This window comes from Mizuhopecten yessoensis, unplaced genomic scaffold (genome assembly GCF_002113885.1).
Source record: "Mizuhopecten yessoensis strain PY_sf001 unplaced genomic scaffold, ASM211388v2 scaffold10847, whole genome shotgun sequence".
Lineage (NCBI taxonomy): Eukaryota > Metazoa > Mollusca > Bivalvia > Pectinida > Pectinidae > Mizuhopecten > Mizuhopecten yessoensis.
In genome coordinates this window covers 529,027-546,677 of record NW_018408751.1, presented here as the reverse complement: position 1 = coordinate 546,677, position 17,651 = coordinate 529,027, and the positions used below count along the sequence as shown (strand labels likewise).

General features: G+C 34.2%; 3 protein-coding genes across 3 annotated transcripts; all 3 read left to right on the top strand.

Annotated features, from left to right (window-relative positions):
* The first annotated feature begins 3,683 nt into the window (after positions 1 to 3,683).
* LOC110462936 (hepatitis A virus cellular receptor 1-like) lies at positions 3,684 to 8,515 on the top strand. The gene is made up of 7 exons (XM_021517186.1): positions 3,684 to 3,760; positions 4,399 to 4,686; positions 4,982 to 5,155; positions 5,724 to 6,350; positions 6,631 to 6,711; positions 7,264 to 7,339; positions 7,672 to 8,515. Exons 1-7 carry the CDS (start codon positions 3,703 to 3,705, stop codon positions 7,787 to 7,789), a joined length of 1,422 nt encoding a protein of 473 aa, XP_021372861.1. The 5' UTR covers positions 3,684 to 3,702; the 3' UTR covers positions 7,790 to 8,515.
* A 3,795-nt stretch (positions 8,516 to 12,310) lies between these two features.
* On the top strand, positions 12,311 to 14,643 carry LOC110462935 (perlucin-like protein; the record flags this gene model as incomplete). The annotated part of the gene is made up of 4 exons (XM_021517184.1): positions 12,311 to 12,380; positions 13,124 to 13,411; positions 13,823 to 13,996; positions 14,318 to 14,643. Coding segments are annotated over exons 1-4 (858 nt in total), but the record flags the coding sequence as incomplete, so codon positions are not given.
* A 50-nt stretch (positions 14,644 to 14,693) lies between these two features.
* On the top strand, positions 14,694 to 17,293 carry LOC110462963 (hepatitis A virus cellular receptor 1-like). Its single transcript, XM_021517252.1, has 4 exons — positions 14,694 to 14,905; positions 15,313 to 15,393; positions 15,690 to 15,765; positions 16,206 to 17,293. Exons 1-4 carry the CDS (start codon positions 14,695 to 14,697, stop codon positions 16,321 to 16,323), a joined length of 486 nt encoding a protein of 161 aa, XP_021372927.1. The 5' UTR covers position 14,694; the 3' UTR covers positions 16,324 to 17,293.
* The last annotated feature ends 358 nt before the right edge of the window (positions 17,294 to 17,651 follow it).

Sequence of the window (17,651 nt, the reverse complement as noted above, 5' to 3'; positions counted from 1 at the left end):
AGCAAAACCAAAACAAAAATATTGTGGTTAGAATTGACACAGTTAAATTTACTTTAGGACTTTCCGGAAATAACCATACGGGAGGGGTGGGAGGCACTTATTCAGAGACCCCACCACTCAGCAAATATCAGAAGTGATTCAATATCATTTTGGTATATTTTGTAGGTTCACACAAATTCTGTTTTGTCCTAGGCTTGGTTATATCTGTAACGAGTATGTAGAGCCCATCAGTTAATTAATAAATCAATTAAATAACAAGTTCATTGCACTTTATTTGTTGCGATAAAATTAAGGTTAAAATGATTTACAGTCAACGTACACCTCGTTGATCATTTTATTTTTGTGTTTGTTGAATATACATATAACCTCTCTGTGTTGTAGCCCTGTTCCTAGTTGAACTCTACTGGGCATGTGTTGAAACTATTTTTATTGACCTGTTGATGTTAATTTTTATTTATAAACTGTTAACCCAATCTAAAGGTATACATTTTTCTTCATATTTAACAACTAAAAAAAAAGTAGTTTCAGAAGTACTCTCTTAGCTGTATGTCATCCATACAGCTCTGAAAATTGTTCAAAATCTAAAATCATTTAATTGGTATAAGAAATAGGCCTCAACCAGTAATAATTTGATTTTTGTTTTTTCACATGTAGCCATTATCAATACTTATACTGCAGAGCATATATGTTGAATTGATGCGATAACTCACTGTAGGCTAGAAGTAAACCAAAGGTTTAAATTCGGTAAAATGGGAATTAATCTATTACAACACCAGATCATTTGCATATGTTTCCATTAAAGATAAACAAGATATTTTCCAATCGTCGATCATACCATCAATTTTGGATTATGCATGAATTGATACACTATTGTGCCAACCTAATTCGAGTAAATCAGTTAAGCAATTTCTCCATGTGTACGTTTCATTTCATATATTTCAGTTGACCAGTAGCATTGTGTGAAAAAACAGTACAAAATTGGTTCACTTGATGTGCATTATTGATAAAAATTGTTTGCAGCAGAAATTAACAAGTAATATTATTTATAGCAGACAATAAACATATAATATTGTTCTAGGGAAATATTGTCATTTCCTATTTCTGTAACATTCTTTGAAGGGGACATTTACGTGTAACATACATTTTTAACAGAAAATTGCATGTACCATTCTTGCAGACATGGACAGGTAGCATACTTTGAAACGATGATGTGAAATATTGTAGCCATCATTGAAGTGCAACATTCTTTGCAAGAATATTGATATGGTCAACTGAAGTCATTGACAAAAACGAGGCGTGATAGTAATAGTTATCTGAAGACTTTCCTGGTGTAAATTTTGTTTAGTCAACGACAAATAGTTTGTGGGAGTTTAACATTAGCAAAAATACATCCTTTGATAATTTTAACTTATCTACAGTTATTTCCCGAAATTGAAGAGTAAATAATGTATACCGGGAAATGTTCGCTGCAGTGAATGACTGCATATTTGCTCTTGGTCTTAACTGTTGATGATATATTTAATATTGTAAAGAGGTATTTGCTTATTTGTTTAAATGAAATATGCTGTTGTTGTTAAGATTACACCCTTTTTGTTGAAACATAAAACGCTTTATTTATTGCATTTCAAGTTGTTAAATTATATTTAAGTAAACAAAGTATGGCCTGCTAAGGTAGACATGATACATTAACTTATTTTTCATTAAGTTTTGTAATTACTGCAAAGGTGTAACGTGTATATTTTGTTATTGTTATTGATAATTTATTGTAAACCTGGCTGATATTGTTTGCAAGTTGTATATATCTAATCACGTTAAATTAAATGTTTTATTTTGTTAAATCTCCAAATGTCATCGCTAAAATCTCCTATAATGATTACAGTCACCACTTGAAAGTAAACTTCCAAAGATCATGTTCGTTAAAATATGGTTGTTTATAATTTTAAGGCTTGAAAAGGAGTGGTTTCTGTCTAAATGTTTTGATGATCAACGTTGGTATTAAAACTACTGTAAATATATTTTCATAGGACGAGATATTACACGGAGTGTCGGGTGGAACAGTACGCTGTGACATTTAGATACAGTGATATATAATATATATACATAATGTTGTAGAATTGTTACCTGATGTTATTGTTTTTATTAAGTAGCCATACACTAAAACAAATCGTTTCTTGTTCAAATATGTTTGTTTTTTAAAAGTTAAAGAATAAAATATGTCTTTTATTTGTCTTCTTCGTGTGTTTTAAATTATTCTTCCTGAAAACATTGGGGTTAATTTTGAACTTAAAAAAAAACACCCACGGAGGTGCCATTCTGAGTTTGAACTTTACTTCAATAACGGATAAAACTTCATTACCTCGTTTTATATAATAAGAACATCATCAAACATGCTACAGTTGTTTACGTACTAGACATAAAGAACAAATGTGAATTCTGCTTAAGGTGAAAAGTTAAGGTGTCATTGATTTTGGCATGTAGTTCGAGACAAAACATTATCAAAACATCTTTTCATGCTCAACAACTGTATTCTGAACCGGGAACTCAATGGTTTCCATGTTTGACCAAGGTAGTTAGTCTAAGATCACACGGTGTTCATAACCTTTGTTCTTCTATTGGACCTACAGAACTCTCATATATCAATTGTTAAAAATATGTAGATATGATGCGTCCTTCTAAATCAACATTAAACGGCCATACGAGTTATATTGTTGTCAGTTTGCTTTCAAACTCGGAAATGCAGGATCAAGTACTGGTATATTATGCACGCCATGGATTGCGATTTAATCGGGGTATCATTGTGCTTTATATTAATTTTCTTTCTCTGTTGTTTGATACGTTTGAATCGTCAGCGTTTGATTATGTGTACAAAACCCGGATTTTAACATGGAATTGCCAATTCACTTACCTGCAAAACATTTTTTTCAGACGCCTGCTAAAAGAACATCGGTAAAGATTTCAAACCGTAGAAGTCATCTCTGTCCAATTCTAAGTAAAGGCCAGAATTGGGGACACTTTCCTTACCAGCGACTAAAAAGATTAAGAGACATTACAAAAGACAGTTATTCTATATTCGACTATGTAATGAACGACAACTCAATGATTATTCAACAGATTTTAGTAAGTCATTATTTTCGCATACAATAATTTCGTAACCCCCCCCCCAAAGAAAAAACCCGCACAAGTAAATAGATAAAAATAAAGTCGTTTAAATTGTTTTTGGAAATTCTGTTTCGATTTATGAAAAATTGGGAAATTACCAAAGGCAACTCCACAAGACGGGAATAGCCGGTGATGATTAAATCACTTGACGGGGATAGAAAATTTAAAAAAATCTGATTAGTATCGGCTTATAGGACATGCAGTTCAATGCGACCAGAAGCTAAGAGAGGAGAGGGCAACCTCCGTAAATTTAAAAGTAACATTCAGTGATCACATGCTCATTTTAGACGGCCATACAAACGCATTCATGGACCAGACGTACTATATGTCTTTAAATATAATCTTGGTTCATGGATGATACATAAACAATAGTTATCACTACAATGCATTTACCTATAAGTCATACCACATTAGGGTCAGACGGTATAAGGTCGATGGTCATTGGCTAGTGTTATCACACCACTTTAGACTTTGGGTAGATCAGTATATATACCTCTGCCACTCACCTCACAGATATGTGTAGCTGGACATAAACCAACAGATATGTTAAGAATGATATCCTCGAAACTTTTACTGCTTATCGTAGGAGCTTGGGCAGCAGGTAAGTTATATTAATTAAATTATATTTTGGGAGGCAAGTCTAGTGAAATCTTTTCCTAATTGAGTTAATGTCAAAATGAATCCCTTGGGTAAGTATGTTTTGTCTGAGAACAACGCTTACAAATGATCACATAACAGAATCTCACATAATCGTCTATTATTCCTAGGTAAAGATATAATTTTCCCCACGTGATACCATTTTCTCCGCCAGTGAAACAACTCCGGGGGAAAAAGAGTTCGTTTAACGACTTCCGCCTAGCTGTAATAAGTCATTTGATTGAAAAAAATGATGACGTCTTTCAACTATTGGCGTTGTTACTCCACAGGCGCGTGTAGCTTGCCTATATGATATGGGTTGTCAGAAGAACTTCTCGCGTCTAAAACTGAAAAATTATCGGTAAAGAATCGGAGAAATTTTAAGATATTATTACTTATATAAAAGATATTATATATTTACAGGTCACTGCATACTGTAAAACCATTTTTTTCGCGAATGTTCATTTTCAGGTTTGTTTCAAACAACTTATAATCGAGGTCTAGATGTTTTAATTTATTATGAATATTTCTTGTATTATCTTGATGACTCCATTTGTCAAGTACCTAGCGTTCTTTTACATTGATATCTATCACGTTGTCTAGTAAATGGTAGCCTTGTTGACGACCTGGGAGATTGCCCGCCCCCTTTGCCGCGGACACAATACGTGAAGTCGTATAATGATGTTTGTCTCTACCTCATCACTGGAAAATATTCCTGGAACGGTGCCAACTCCAACTGCCACCGCAATGGAGGTCGTCTGGTGCAGATTAAGGACCAAGACAAACAGGACTTCCTCTACAACACACTGAAGTCCATGCACTGGGGAGACTGGGGTGTGTGGATAGGGGCAACTGACCATGACAGTGAGGGTAGATGGAAGTGGACAGATGGTAACTAAACATTATATCATTCATATTTAAACTAAATTCTAACGTGTATGTAGTACAACTAATTACCATTTATTGTTGCGAGAATGTATTAACACATTCCTTGTGCGCATGTCAACGTTAATGACACAACAATGCATTCGACATTATTGGTATTGTTGTACCGTTGACTTTGTATTATTTTAAATCGTCTTACATGCATCATTGGTCATGTGTTTATAAAATTATTTGATGCTGTCTGTTTGTATTTTGGATTCTATGAACTAACTGCGATTGGAAACTTGAATATCTGATACAGGTACCAAACTGTCCTACGGTAACTGGCATCCAGGTGAGGGACCGACTCACGGCTTCCTCTTCTCTAAGGCAGGGTACGAGGACTGTGCCTTACTACGACTAAATGACAATGGCAGATGGCACGACTATGATTGTGGGACTATTCTGTATCATCACACATCTATATGTGAATATCGTAAGTTTCCTAATTATAACCACCTAGTTTTATGTTTTAATGCTTTTTAATCATATCTTTGGTAAAATTCAATATTTTATTGGATTGAAGAGCTACTCTATTCTTAACTGAGAACGGTTAAGCGATACGACACCGTGTCGGTTTTGGATTTCATGTCTTTATGGCGCTTCCTTGTGTAGTTTTTCACTTTGAATGTGTAACGGAATTAGACTAGGTCGATCATCAGCAGCCAGCTAGGTTAATTGCTTATAACAACCATCTAGTATTAGGAGGTTCCGGGTTAAAATCTCATCTGGCTGTGCATTTTCCTCTACTGTTACCGCGGTGCCGTGTCCAGGATCGTTCTTTAAAGATGAAAAGTTGAATGTTCTTTTTTCTTTTTTCAGCATTATATTGGGATCTCTAATAGTAAAATTCTATCAGACAAATTTCAACTTGTCTATAATATTACACATAAGTTCATATGCTTATTTCATTTTTTTTAATGTTTCTAGTGTAATTATAATCATGAAGGTTCAACGAGGGATAATGTTCTCGATGACCTTATATGATGTTAATTGTATTACAGAAAAAGTGTATCGTCCCACAATACCTACCACTACAACCACAAGTATGTCGACTACAACAACAATGCCCACAAAGACATCAACCATTGAGCCTCCAAGAACACCTATGCCTTCAACAACGACGACGACAATAAATGCGCCTACAACAACAACGATGCCTACAACAGAAATGCCTACCACAACAACAACAACAACCATGCCAACCACAACAACTATGCCTACTACTACAACCATGGAAACCACAACAACAACCATGCCTACCACAACAACAACCATGCCTACCACGACAACAACCATGCCTACCACAACAACAACCATGCCTACTACTACAACCATGCCGACCACAACAACAACCATGCCTACTACTACAACCATGCCTACCACAACAACAACCATGCCTACCACGACAACAACCATCCCTACCACAACAACACCCATGCCTACTACTACAACCATGCCGACCACAACAACAACCATGCCTACTACTACAACCATGCCGACCACAACAACAACTGTGCCTACCACAACAATGCCGACAACGACGACAACTCAAATGAAGACAACAGAAACGCCTGCTGTTACAACCACATTTGGTGGCATCAAAATAGAATTCGGCACTACGCCTCATGGTAAGTACTAAACTTCGATGCAGCTATGCTTATTTATTTTGAAATATTTTTATTATTCTTTTGAATTGATAAACTTCTCTTGCAAAATGGTTTACTTTATTTACAGAGATTTAATTAAGGAATGGTAACAGTGATTGATTAATATATAGGTTACGCATGTAAGAGATACAAAGTAAAGAATGTACTGATGATATTCTGAATACAAATAACTAAAAATTAAAAGAATGAATGTTTATTTAGATTAAATATTTAATATGTATATTATTGCGTATTTGCATAGCTAAGAAAAGGACGTCAGGAGTAGACATAATAGACGAGGCGCTAATGAGTCAAAACGACGATAGTAGCGATGGTAGTACAGGTAAGATTTAACCTAATGATGCACAGAGACGTTAATGTATACGTAAAGCGGTACGACTATAGTGCACAACGTATATAATTTTCATTTCATGATCTCTGTAGACAATTTATGTCAAAATTATGAAATTTACTGTTTTTTTAATTTTATTTGATCAGAAAAGGATGTTCCTAAAGATATATTTTTGGCTAATCACTTCAAAATTACTTACATAATGCATAACGAACTGATTGCATATCATTAACGGAAACAGAATATTTACAATCATTAGCATTTTTGTATTTCTTGTTTATAAAACGTCTTGTGGTGCCATTTTATTTTTTTAATATCCAAGCAAAATCTTGTGATTACCAAAGTTCTGTATAACAAAACTGCCAAAACATAGATCGGTCTTAACATAAATGCCTCAGAGCTATGTATCTGTATTGTACTTATTGTCATGACATGTGTCAGTTTGAACAGGTCAAACTTACGTACATTGTATAATAGGTTGCATAATAAGTTAGTTATGGAATGTTTCTTATGATCGTATTATTTTCATCGGTTCTGGTGTAGGAACCTACATTGCCATCGGAGCCGGCAGCTGTGGAGTTGTAATTCTAGTGGCGGCCATCTTAGCACTGGTACTGAGGTAAATACATTACCAGATATTTATATCAAAAAGAAATGCTGATAGTAACCATATACATTTCGACCAAGACCAATGTTAATTTGAAATTATATTTCAATACCTTGTACCCTATTACTTAAAATCATTCAATCATAAAACTGTAGCCTAATCATATCATATAAACGGTGGTATGTTGCATTTTAAATGGAATCCTGTCCTACTGAGCATTAAAAAGGAGTCATAAACAGTGTCATTATACGTTTCTAAGTAATATAATTTTAAAACAATTTACTTGGTTGTCTTTCTAATTGTCTTGACTAATTAACTAATCTCGAAATATATTTGTTGTTTAGACGACGCAATCGTCAGTCGATTGCAGAAACCTATGACCAGACAACCAATACCAAGGACAATCCATTGTACGACATAATGCATGGAAATGGACTTGTCCCTGAAAATAGCTTCGCATAAGAGATGCGCAATCAGAACTAGAATATTCCAATTGACTGATGTGATGTGCAATAAGTGACATTCAAAAGAATCGAACTCAGCATCTATATGCTATTAAATAGTGTGCCCATTGTTATATGGTGAGGACTAAACGATAAAGTTAATCATATGAAATGTCTACGTCTTCTATCGTACCATCTTTATCTCCGATATTATCATCAATTGTTATCAATGTACTAGCTGGTTTACAGCACATAAACTTTAAGCTTGTTGACAAACACGTTATGATCTTATCGTCATATCGTTTTCTGTATCATCTATCAATACACGAGAGTTAGAGAGAACGACCTAATGGAAGGATTTAATTGTTATATACAAAACAGTTATATTATATTTCATCACTGATTTTACGTTATTATTCAATGAGAGAGAATGGCCGAGTGGAAGGGTGTGTTATGTACAAGACATTTTATATTATATTTCACCACTAATTTAACGTTATTATTCAGAGAGTATACAAGACATTTATATTATATTTCACCAATTATTTAACGTTTTTATTCAAAGAGGGAATGGGTGGGTGTAAGGGTGTGTTATATACAAGACATTTATATTATATTTCACCGCTGATTATGCGTTATTATTCAGACAATGTTTCCTGTGATATTCGTTGCATACTGTACATACTTTTAATTGGACACATGTATTACTCGTTTTCAACAGAAAATAAATATGTATTTTGATATATTTGCGATTTAGTTATATTTACCATCGTAGAATTTATATCTAACACCGTATATCATTGTCATTATATACACGCCACACAATTCAGATGGCATTTATATGATATGAATATAGCCTATATATTATTGGGACATTTAATGTTGCCCGTTAGATATCATACACATTTTAGAACACTAAATAATCTGTTTATTCTGAAATACGAGTTTCATTCTTTTTAATGCATGTTCCCATGCGTTTACTGTAAAGAAACACTGATATCGGATCTAGAAATATAAACCGGTTCTTTTATTTGAATCACATCGTAAAAAAGAAAGAGAATCAAAACAAAATGAGAAACCAAACGAAAGGAATTCAGCCAGCTTTTATTTACGTCAGCAAAAAAAAAAAAAAAAATGACCACTGCAAATATGAAAGATTAAACATTGTAGTTCTATGCTAACGCAAGTATTTATACATACTGGGAAATTGGAACTTTGACGTAGAACTAAGAGAAAACAAAATACCTTTTTTTTTGAATGACATGATGGATGCAGCAACATGGCACAAGAAGAAATCGCTTTTACTGATTTTAGCAAAAATGTGAATGTGCAGTAACAGGTTTTGGAATGCTTTTGTGAAACCTAAATTGTTTATTGTTTTTAATGATTTAAATGATCGTTATAGAAAAGCTTGTTGCGTTCAACTGACAGGTGAAAACGGCATAATAAATTTATTCCAAAATGTGGTATGTACATCTTCAATATATATGTAAATGTGTAACAATAACTGTCAACACATAAGTAGGTGTAACTATTTAGTTAACTACAGGTACATGAAAAAAAATGAGTAAAATCAAATAAAAATATGTGGTTACGAAAGATAAATTGATATTTCATGAAATGAAAAATAATTTTATCATTATGACAGCATACGTGAGGTTTTCACAATTTCGTTTTATCAACACATTGATTCTTATATTGCTTAAATAAAACGTTTAGACTGGACAATGAAGTTTTGAAATATTTCGAAAATTTCTTCTTATTATTATTATTACATTAACTCATAAAATCAGATATCTCGCCGTTCCCTAGATGACATTCACATGATTGCATACACCTGTAAATATATAAACAAACGCTAATTTATTTTTTTTAAACATTTCAATACCCAAATAAAGAAAACAACATCTAAATTGGAGAATTCAAATATTAAAAGACATATATAGTCGGTTGAGTCTGTTTCCGAAGCAGCTACAGCGCAACTGTACACTTCCATTGCTGTCAAGTCAATCCTATTTTCACGTAAAGAATTTACGATTAATTTAATTTAAATTTGAGGACTTAATCTGAAAAAAAGTATTTAACAAATCTGAACATCTCTTGAACAAAAAATGATTTAAGAAATTTCTTTGAAATAAAAAAAGTGAATATTAATTGAAACGAAGATATTCAATACTAGAGATATGGAAAATGTTTTGAACTTGTAGTATTGTTTTCTATCTATGTGTTAACTATAAGCAATATATTTTTTCCTTCATCATAGTGTATTCTGCAGATGGTCTTTTTTTTTATCCAATTTCACGAATTTTCCTTAACATAATAAAATTCCCGAATTAAATAAGTGAAAATTTAAGAGATACTTTCCTTGGGATTTGTTTTTAGTTTATGAATTCTCTTCTCAGTTGAGGAATGTTCATTAAAGAGGGGCCTGGCATTCAAGAGAAACAATAAAGTCACACCCAGTATCTGAAGCATTGCATCTAAGTATTATTAGATTAATAAACCATGCAACTATATTTGATGTCGGACGTATAGTAACTTGGTAACTGACCTTCACCATTCTGCTTAACCATGGCCATAGTTCATACAGATAGACAGACAGACAGAAGTTGAAATATAATCAAAACAACACTTCAAAGTATATTAACTAGCTTTGTATCTGTAACATAGATGTATTTGTAAAGGACATAATGCTAGGAATCACCCTAAGAACAAAACATTCCTTCTTTTGAAACAATATATATATGTTATATATCGATTACATTAAGCATGAAAACATAGTCGGTTATACGTTTCCTTTTAACTATCTATCTCTCCTTGCTCCCTTCTGCCTGTTTTTTACAGCACTTAGATATCTATTTTTCTTTCTTTTGACCTTTTGTACCAATGATGAGCCGCTAATGGAAAATGGTGCTGAAAAATGGTCACTTTGTTTGGGTTTTTTTGCATCGAGAAACTGAATTATTTATATTTCTACTTCTTTTTTTCAATGTAGCTTTCAAATAAGGTGTTAATGTGGTCAAACATATTTCGTATAATGTTATAATGACGCTATTATATACCTGCCGATAGTTTGTTTTATATAACGCTTTGAAATAATTTAAATCTTTCGATTACTGTTCCGTTAATTTTTCATTAACACACATGACAAGAACACAGTACCCTTCAGGAACGATGAAGTCAAGTTAATGGGGACTGTCGCCTTACAACTACAGAACAGCGCTGTTAACTTATGTATGTCGGTAGACTGGCTCCCGTCTCTAGAATATAGAATTATTCAGAAAAATAATAAACTCTTATAATTCTCATCATTTGGATATCTGATTCTTGAGTTTTCAAACTATGTGGAGATACGCTTGTAGTAAAATGCAGCTTCGAAATTCTTCATAACAAGCGGAATGTCAAGTTATTTTGAAAGCCGATTAATTTCTTTTTTTAACCTATAGCATTGTTTTGTTTTTGTTTTGAAAACCAATATGTCTGCCAAAGCGTTCTTGGGATTTGTTCTATATTTCCTTCAACAGCTATGTTACAATTTTTTTTGTTAACCAACTGACCATCTGTAAATGCCTATACAAAGGCCACCCACATTTGAACGTGAATTGCTAAATATCCTGCCCAGGACATAGTTTTTCGAAAATGTTGCCATATGAATATCGAAAAGCGCTAATAGTGCCATGTCAAGTTGCATGTTAAAGACATATCTACGAAAGTCAAAACAAGAGTAGACTACGGCCGATACACGGGGTGACTTTCCCACAAGCAAAATCACAGATTAGCTAAAGCAACGACGATTAATCATACTGTGTATTCCACTGTTTTGTGGACTAGCATTTGGCATTTTTCCATGAATATTCGGTGTGACTTTCTATGTCAAACCTCATATACTACTATTACTAAGTAATCGATTTATACGATGAAAATTGTAATTTTAAAATATGATAAAAAGATAAATACACTTCTTTCAAATGCATGCAGTTGGTAATGTGACTTTTAAAATGATGATGAATATCCATTGAGTAATTAGCAAAATGTCCTCGAGACTAGTAGAGTAGACAGTAAGTTTTTGAAAATCAAATCATTTTTCATTTAGGGCTACAAAATGGGGAGAAACAAGAATAAAAGAAAAGATAAAGATTCCGGACAATTATCGACTTACGACTGGATGCAACAAGAACCTGATGTCTACGTAAGCATGGGATTGTATCATTTAGTAATCATCTTAAACGTCCATATTTATCTTTATGAATTAATAAACTATAGGTTGTCTATCCTTTGACCTTAATTGTAATCTCGATTCGTGAATGATACATAAACAATAGTTATCCACACAACGCATTTAACCGATAGGTCATACGGTATCTTCAACGTGTTGACCAGTCGTTGTCACCCTATCCGGGTGACGCAGGTGAGATTCACGGCCATCAGGCCTAGGTGTAAGGTCGATGGCCATTGGATAATATTGTCACACCACTTTTTATTTTGGGTAGATGGGTATATATACCTTCGCCATCTCCTCATCCAAAATAAATAACTGGACATGCAAGCAACAGATATGTTGAGAACGGTGGTCTCGAAAATTCTTCTTGTGATTGTAGGAGTTTTAGCAGGTAAGTGATCAACAATTATACTTATTGTGGGAGTAAAAGGCAAAGAAGATCCTTCTAATACTTTGTTAGTACGACAACCCGCAAAATGTCTTTCCTCAACGCTTGGTAATAATTTAATATTCGATTATCGTGCCTCTTTTGTAACGATTAAGGAAAATATAATTTTCCCCAACAACCAGAAAGGCTGGTTCGTCTGAAAAAAAGAAAACTTCTTACAACAACTGCTCAACTGTAATATCACATTTCAGATGTCAAAAAACGTGATGCCTCTAATTATTTTTATTGTGACGTCACAATCGCGTGAAAAGATCACTCAAGGACAAAACGTGAGATAAATCAGTGAAGGATGGGTGAAATCCTCATCAATTAGATAAAAGTGTTGCTGATAATATAGGTATGATATATACAACATACAGTGGATTACTCTATTTTCGAGGAAGCTTAATTTAGTTACTGTTATTTAAGCAGTTTAATTGCGAAAATTTGACTGGCCAAAAGGTACAAAGTATTCATTGTAAGATGAATTTGAATGTCTTTCTTTCGACTTGTTTGAATTTGCGATTGATCATCTTGAGAGAAAATGCGTAAAATATTTCTCGCGAAAGATTTAAAGAATTCGAGGAATTTTAATTCTTATCTTATATGGTTATTTCTCTATTTTCCATGCACGTTTATAATTGTTGCATACATCGTCTTATAATCACTAAGTTGATAACTAAAATCTCATTTCCTACCTCTTTCAGTAAACGGCAACCTTGTAGATGACCTCAGACAGTGCCCTACTTTCTTGCCGAGGACACAATTGGTGAAGTCGTACAGCGACGTGTGCCTCTACCTCATTACGGGAAAATATTCCTGGAACGGTGCCAACTCCAACTGCCACCGCCATGGAGGTCATCTGGTGCAGATTAAGGACCAAGACAAACAGGACTTCCTCTACAACACACTGAAGTCCATGCACTGGGGAGACTGGGGTGTGTGGATAGGGGCAACTGACCATGACAGTGAGGGAACATGGAAGTGGACAGATGGTAAGTGAAATCAGCATTATTCATAATTCAATCAGTCTTCTGATGATTATATGTTGGTACAGAGCTGAAGATACATTAGATGATTTTGCATTTAGAGTAATAAAGGGCGAGATTTATAAACGGAAGTGATGACATAAAAAATATTTAGATACCCACCTGGTAGCTATATGAAATGTCTTTTTACTTTAGCAAAGACACTGAATGTTTGTTTAGCAAATTCCCTCGTCTGCATGGCAACGTCAGTGACGTGTCAATACCGTCGACTTAATTGACATTTTTGTGCCACTAACGTAGTTCACTATTCAAATTGTCCTAAATAAATTGTTGATCGTCACTTTATGAACCACCTAATGCTGTCTGTGTTTCTGCATTCCATTAACTGCTTCCACTGGTGGCTTGTATTTGATACAGGTACCAAACTGTCCTACGGTCACTGGCATCCAGGTGAGGGACCGACTCACGGATTCCTCTTCTCTAAGGCAGTGTACGAGGACTGCGCCCTACTACGACTAAATGACAATGGAAGATGGCACGACTATGATTGTGGAACTGCTCTGTATCATCACACATCCATTTGCGAATACCGTAAGTATCATGTGTTGGTAGTAAAAAAATGCCTTATTACTGTTTTCGTTGGTGTGTTAATGATACTTTGGGTAAAGTCTTGCATGCCATTCTAATATTGAAAGAGCTACTCTAATTTTGATTTGAAGTATGTCCCTGTGCTGGTTTTAGACTCCCTGCATTATGACATTTCCTTACAGTAACGCACTTGATATTTGACAATAACCTTATAATTTGAATAGAAATTCTCCTTGTTTTTTGCAAGTTTTAATGGCTTTTATGAATATGAACGTTACACGAAGAAAGAAATGTTTGCTATAATTATCTGTATTTCTATTGCAGAAAAGTTGGCGACCACAACAGCACCTATGCCTACAACAGGAACGACTATACCTACCACCAAAACAACTATGCCAACAACCATGGCAACCATGCCAACTACAACAAAAACTATGCCAACTACCACAACAACCATGCCGACTACAACTACCATGCCGACCACAACAACCACCATGCCAACTACCACAACAACAACCATGCCAACTACCACAACAACAACTATGCCGACCACAACAACCACCTTGCCAACTACCACAACAACCATGCCAACCACAACAACAACCATGCCAACTACCACAACAACAACCATTCCAACTACCACAACAACAACCATGCCAACTACCACAACAACAACCATTCCAACTACCACAACAACAACTATGCTGACCACAACAACAACCATGCCAACTACCACAACAACAATGCCGAGCACAACAACAACAATGCCGACTACTACAACTACTATGCCAACTACCACAACAACAATGCCGACTACTACAACCATGCCAACTACCACAACGACAACTATGTCAACCACACCAATTGTTGCTTCTTCATCGACAACTATGAAGACAACAAAGACAACGCACGGTAATTTTAATCTTTTAAATTCGCATGTTGCTTTTAAAGGATACAGGCTAAAAGAGTTCAACATGAACGAAATGTAACTGAATAATAATTTCATTTAAAACTCGAGGATGCATCCTAAATGTCCAAAACAAAGAACATTTCAATTATTCTCAAAATACATGACTTATCACATAGAATCACTTTTAATGGAGTTAATGCTTCCAATTTTTATTTTTATTTAGTTCGTTATGTTGGATATACTTAAATTTATATAGATCAACACAATACAGATCTTGCTATGTAAACTACACGCAGGACAAGGAACACACTTTGAGAATATCCAAGTTATGTTTAACTAAACCGAGCAAGCATACTTAATGTCTAGAATAATGTCACTGTGTATATATTACGTATATGTATTTCAACAGCTAAGAAAAGGAAGGCAACATCGGACAATATAGCGGATGCACTAGTGAACAGACACGACACAGCCAGCAGTGGTAGTACAGGTATGTTTGTAATTTTAAAAGTTCAATAGTAAGGAATAAAGCAACTATCTAAAATTTTGTTTTTGAAGAATGCCAAACAAAGTACACATTTAACTGTACCATTTCGACCATCAAAGACTCTAAGTGATAGGTGAGGTCAAAAGAATGGTAATGATAGTCTAAAGCGTACGACACATATCTAGCAGCGATACAGCGAATGAAGAAAAGTACCTATGAAACCCTGAATAGGAATGCTAGGTAGGCATTTGTAGAATATTTCCTTTGACTATGTTTTGTTTGTTTATTATTTTGTGTAGGAACATACATTGCCATTGGAGCCGGCAGCTGTGGAGTTGTAGTTCTAGTGGCGGTCATTTTAGCACTTGTACTAAGGTAAATACCATCACAGAAATATATGTGGCACAGAAATTTGAGTACTGGACATAACCATTTGAAAGGTTAATTTCATTTTATTTCCGAAAAATGTAGCCGAACCTGCAAATGTGAGCACCTCCATTAAGAGAGCACCTGTGAGGCCAATTTTAATTATCGCTATGGAAGAGGTTTTAATGTGAACCTGTATAAAGTGCAAGGCCGCCTTCATTAAAATACCAATTTTTGGACTTCCTAAGTGTGGTATCTTAATACAGGTTAAAGTACTTTGGAATCATAAAATTCCTATATAGTCACATAATACATTGACATGGGCACAAACAACCTTTAATCATCTATATTATTCATTATAAATGAAAAGAGTAATTAATAATGTTTTCAGTAAATGTCTTTCGTAATTATATAATTCAATAATGAATTTAAATTTGTTTGTTATTTAGACGACGTAGACGCCAATCAGTTGCAGAATCAAGCGAAAGGACAACCAACACCCGTGAAAATCCAATTTACGACATAATGTATGGAAATGGATCTGTTCCTGAAAATAGCTTCGCATAGGTTTTACACAGTCGAATTGGATTATCGGAGTTGGCTGATATGTAATATGTGAAATTTGAAAGGATCTGACTTTGCATCGATATGACAATCATTTGTGGGTCCATTGTTACAAGAAAAAAGTCAAACGACCTAGCGAATAATATGAAATGCTTACATCTAATGGATATTCATTGTGATATTAAGTGGTAATCGCGAAGGTCAGTAATGATTTAAAGCCGTTTTTCAATTTTGAGTATTCTTCCTTACTAGCTTAGAGTTATTTCCCTTGTCAAGGTATTACTTTCTCATTTCAATGCTGCACATTATAATTCCTTATTAGCAACTTTAGTGAAGAGTATGCATGGCAACGTAAAGGTCCTCAGGTCGAACCATACATTTTTCCTCTATTCTTTTTTTATTTATTAGTCTTTTTTTTTTTAAATTGGAAAAAAACTACGTTAGAAGCGCTAATTTCAAAATTTTAATTAAGCCGCTACAGAAAGTCAAATTAAGTACAATATTTTACTGCACCATATGGTATTGTCATTTTGTCCCTTTGGGACTCATCAGTATTACAGGTCAACAGATTGATAATAATGTCTCTAGTGTAAATAGTGATAATGACAGTAATATATTCAACTTGCTAGCGCCCTTTACCTTCAGAAATACTCGTATGATTTTCCTCTGGGGTGTTATCATCAGCTGATATCAATGTACCAGGCAGATTGCCACGCATTTCAGCATAAAATGTACCAGATGAACTTGAACTTGCATCATTTTATCTTTATACCGTTATCGATATCTTATAAACGATGTGTAAACACGGGAGTGAGTGAGAAAGACGGTCGAATGGAAGGATTTTAATCATAACACACTGTATATTGATAGTTAACTTATGTTGCCTGTGATACCTGTTACACGCTGTACATAATCTTTATTGTATGCTTTTTATTATACGTTTTTTTAATAAAATACGAAAATTATATTTTGATATATTGATGATTTTGTTATATTTTGCAATTTTCCTGTTTTATCAAACTAGGGTCACTCTATTGGATATTAGATGACGCACATTTACCTTCATCCCATTGGTTGGATCATAATCACGTGGAGGTCGGTAATTTGTGATATTGACTCGGTGTTACTGTTTTAAAGCAGGTCAATATTCACTTATGACGTCATTTCAATTGTAACGTTACAATGCCCTCTCCCAAATGCAGTATTATCCACCTGACCATTTTCATACATGCTATATTGTTTAAAGATATAAGAGATATATATCATCTAATATAACGATTAAAAACAATGTTTTCGATGAAAATATGGTTAAATGGACATGAAAAGGTGCT

Bases quoted from the DNA above. Each gene is read 5' to 3' on its own strand.
- LOC110462936 (XM_021517186.1), top strand. From the start codon at position 3,703: ATGTTAAGAATGATATCCTCGAAACTTTTACTGCTTATCGTAGGAGCT. The intron at 3,761-4,398 runs GTAAGTTATATT...CACGTTGTCTAG, and splicing joins CGTAGGAGCTTGGGCAGCAG to TAAATGGTAGCCTTGTTGAC. The intron at 7,340-7,671 runs GTAAATACATTA...TTTGTTGTTTAG, and splicing joins ATCTTAGCACTGGTACTGAG to ACGACGCAATCGTCAGTCGA.
- LOC110462963 (XM_021517252.1), top strand. From the start codon at position 14,695: ATGCTGACCACAACAACAACCATGCCAACTACCACAACAACAATGCCG. The intron at 14,906-15,312 runs GTAATTTTAATC...GTATTTCAACAG, and splicing joins GACAACAAAGACAACGCACG to CTAAGAAAAGGAAGGCAACA. The intron at 15,394-15,689 runs GTATGTTTGTAA...TATTTTGTGTAG, and splicing joins AGCCAGCAGTGGTAGTACAG to GAACATACATTGCCATTGGA.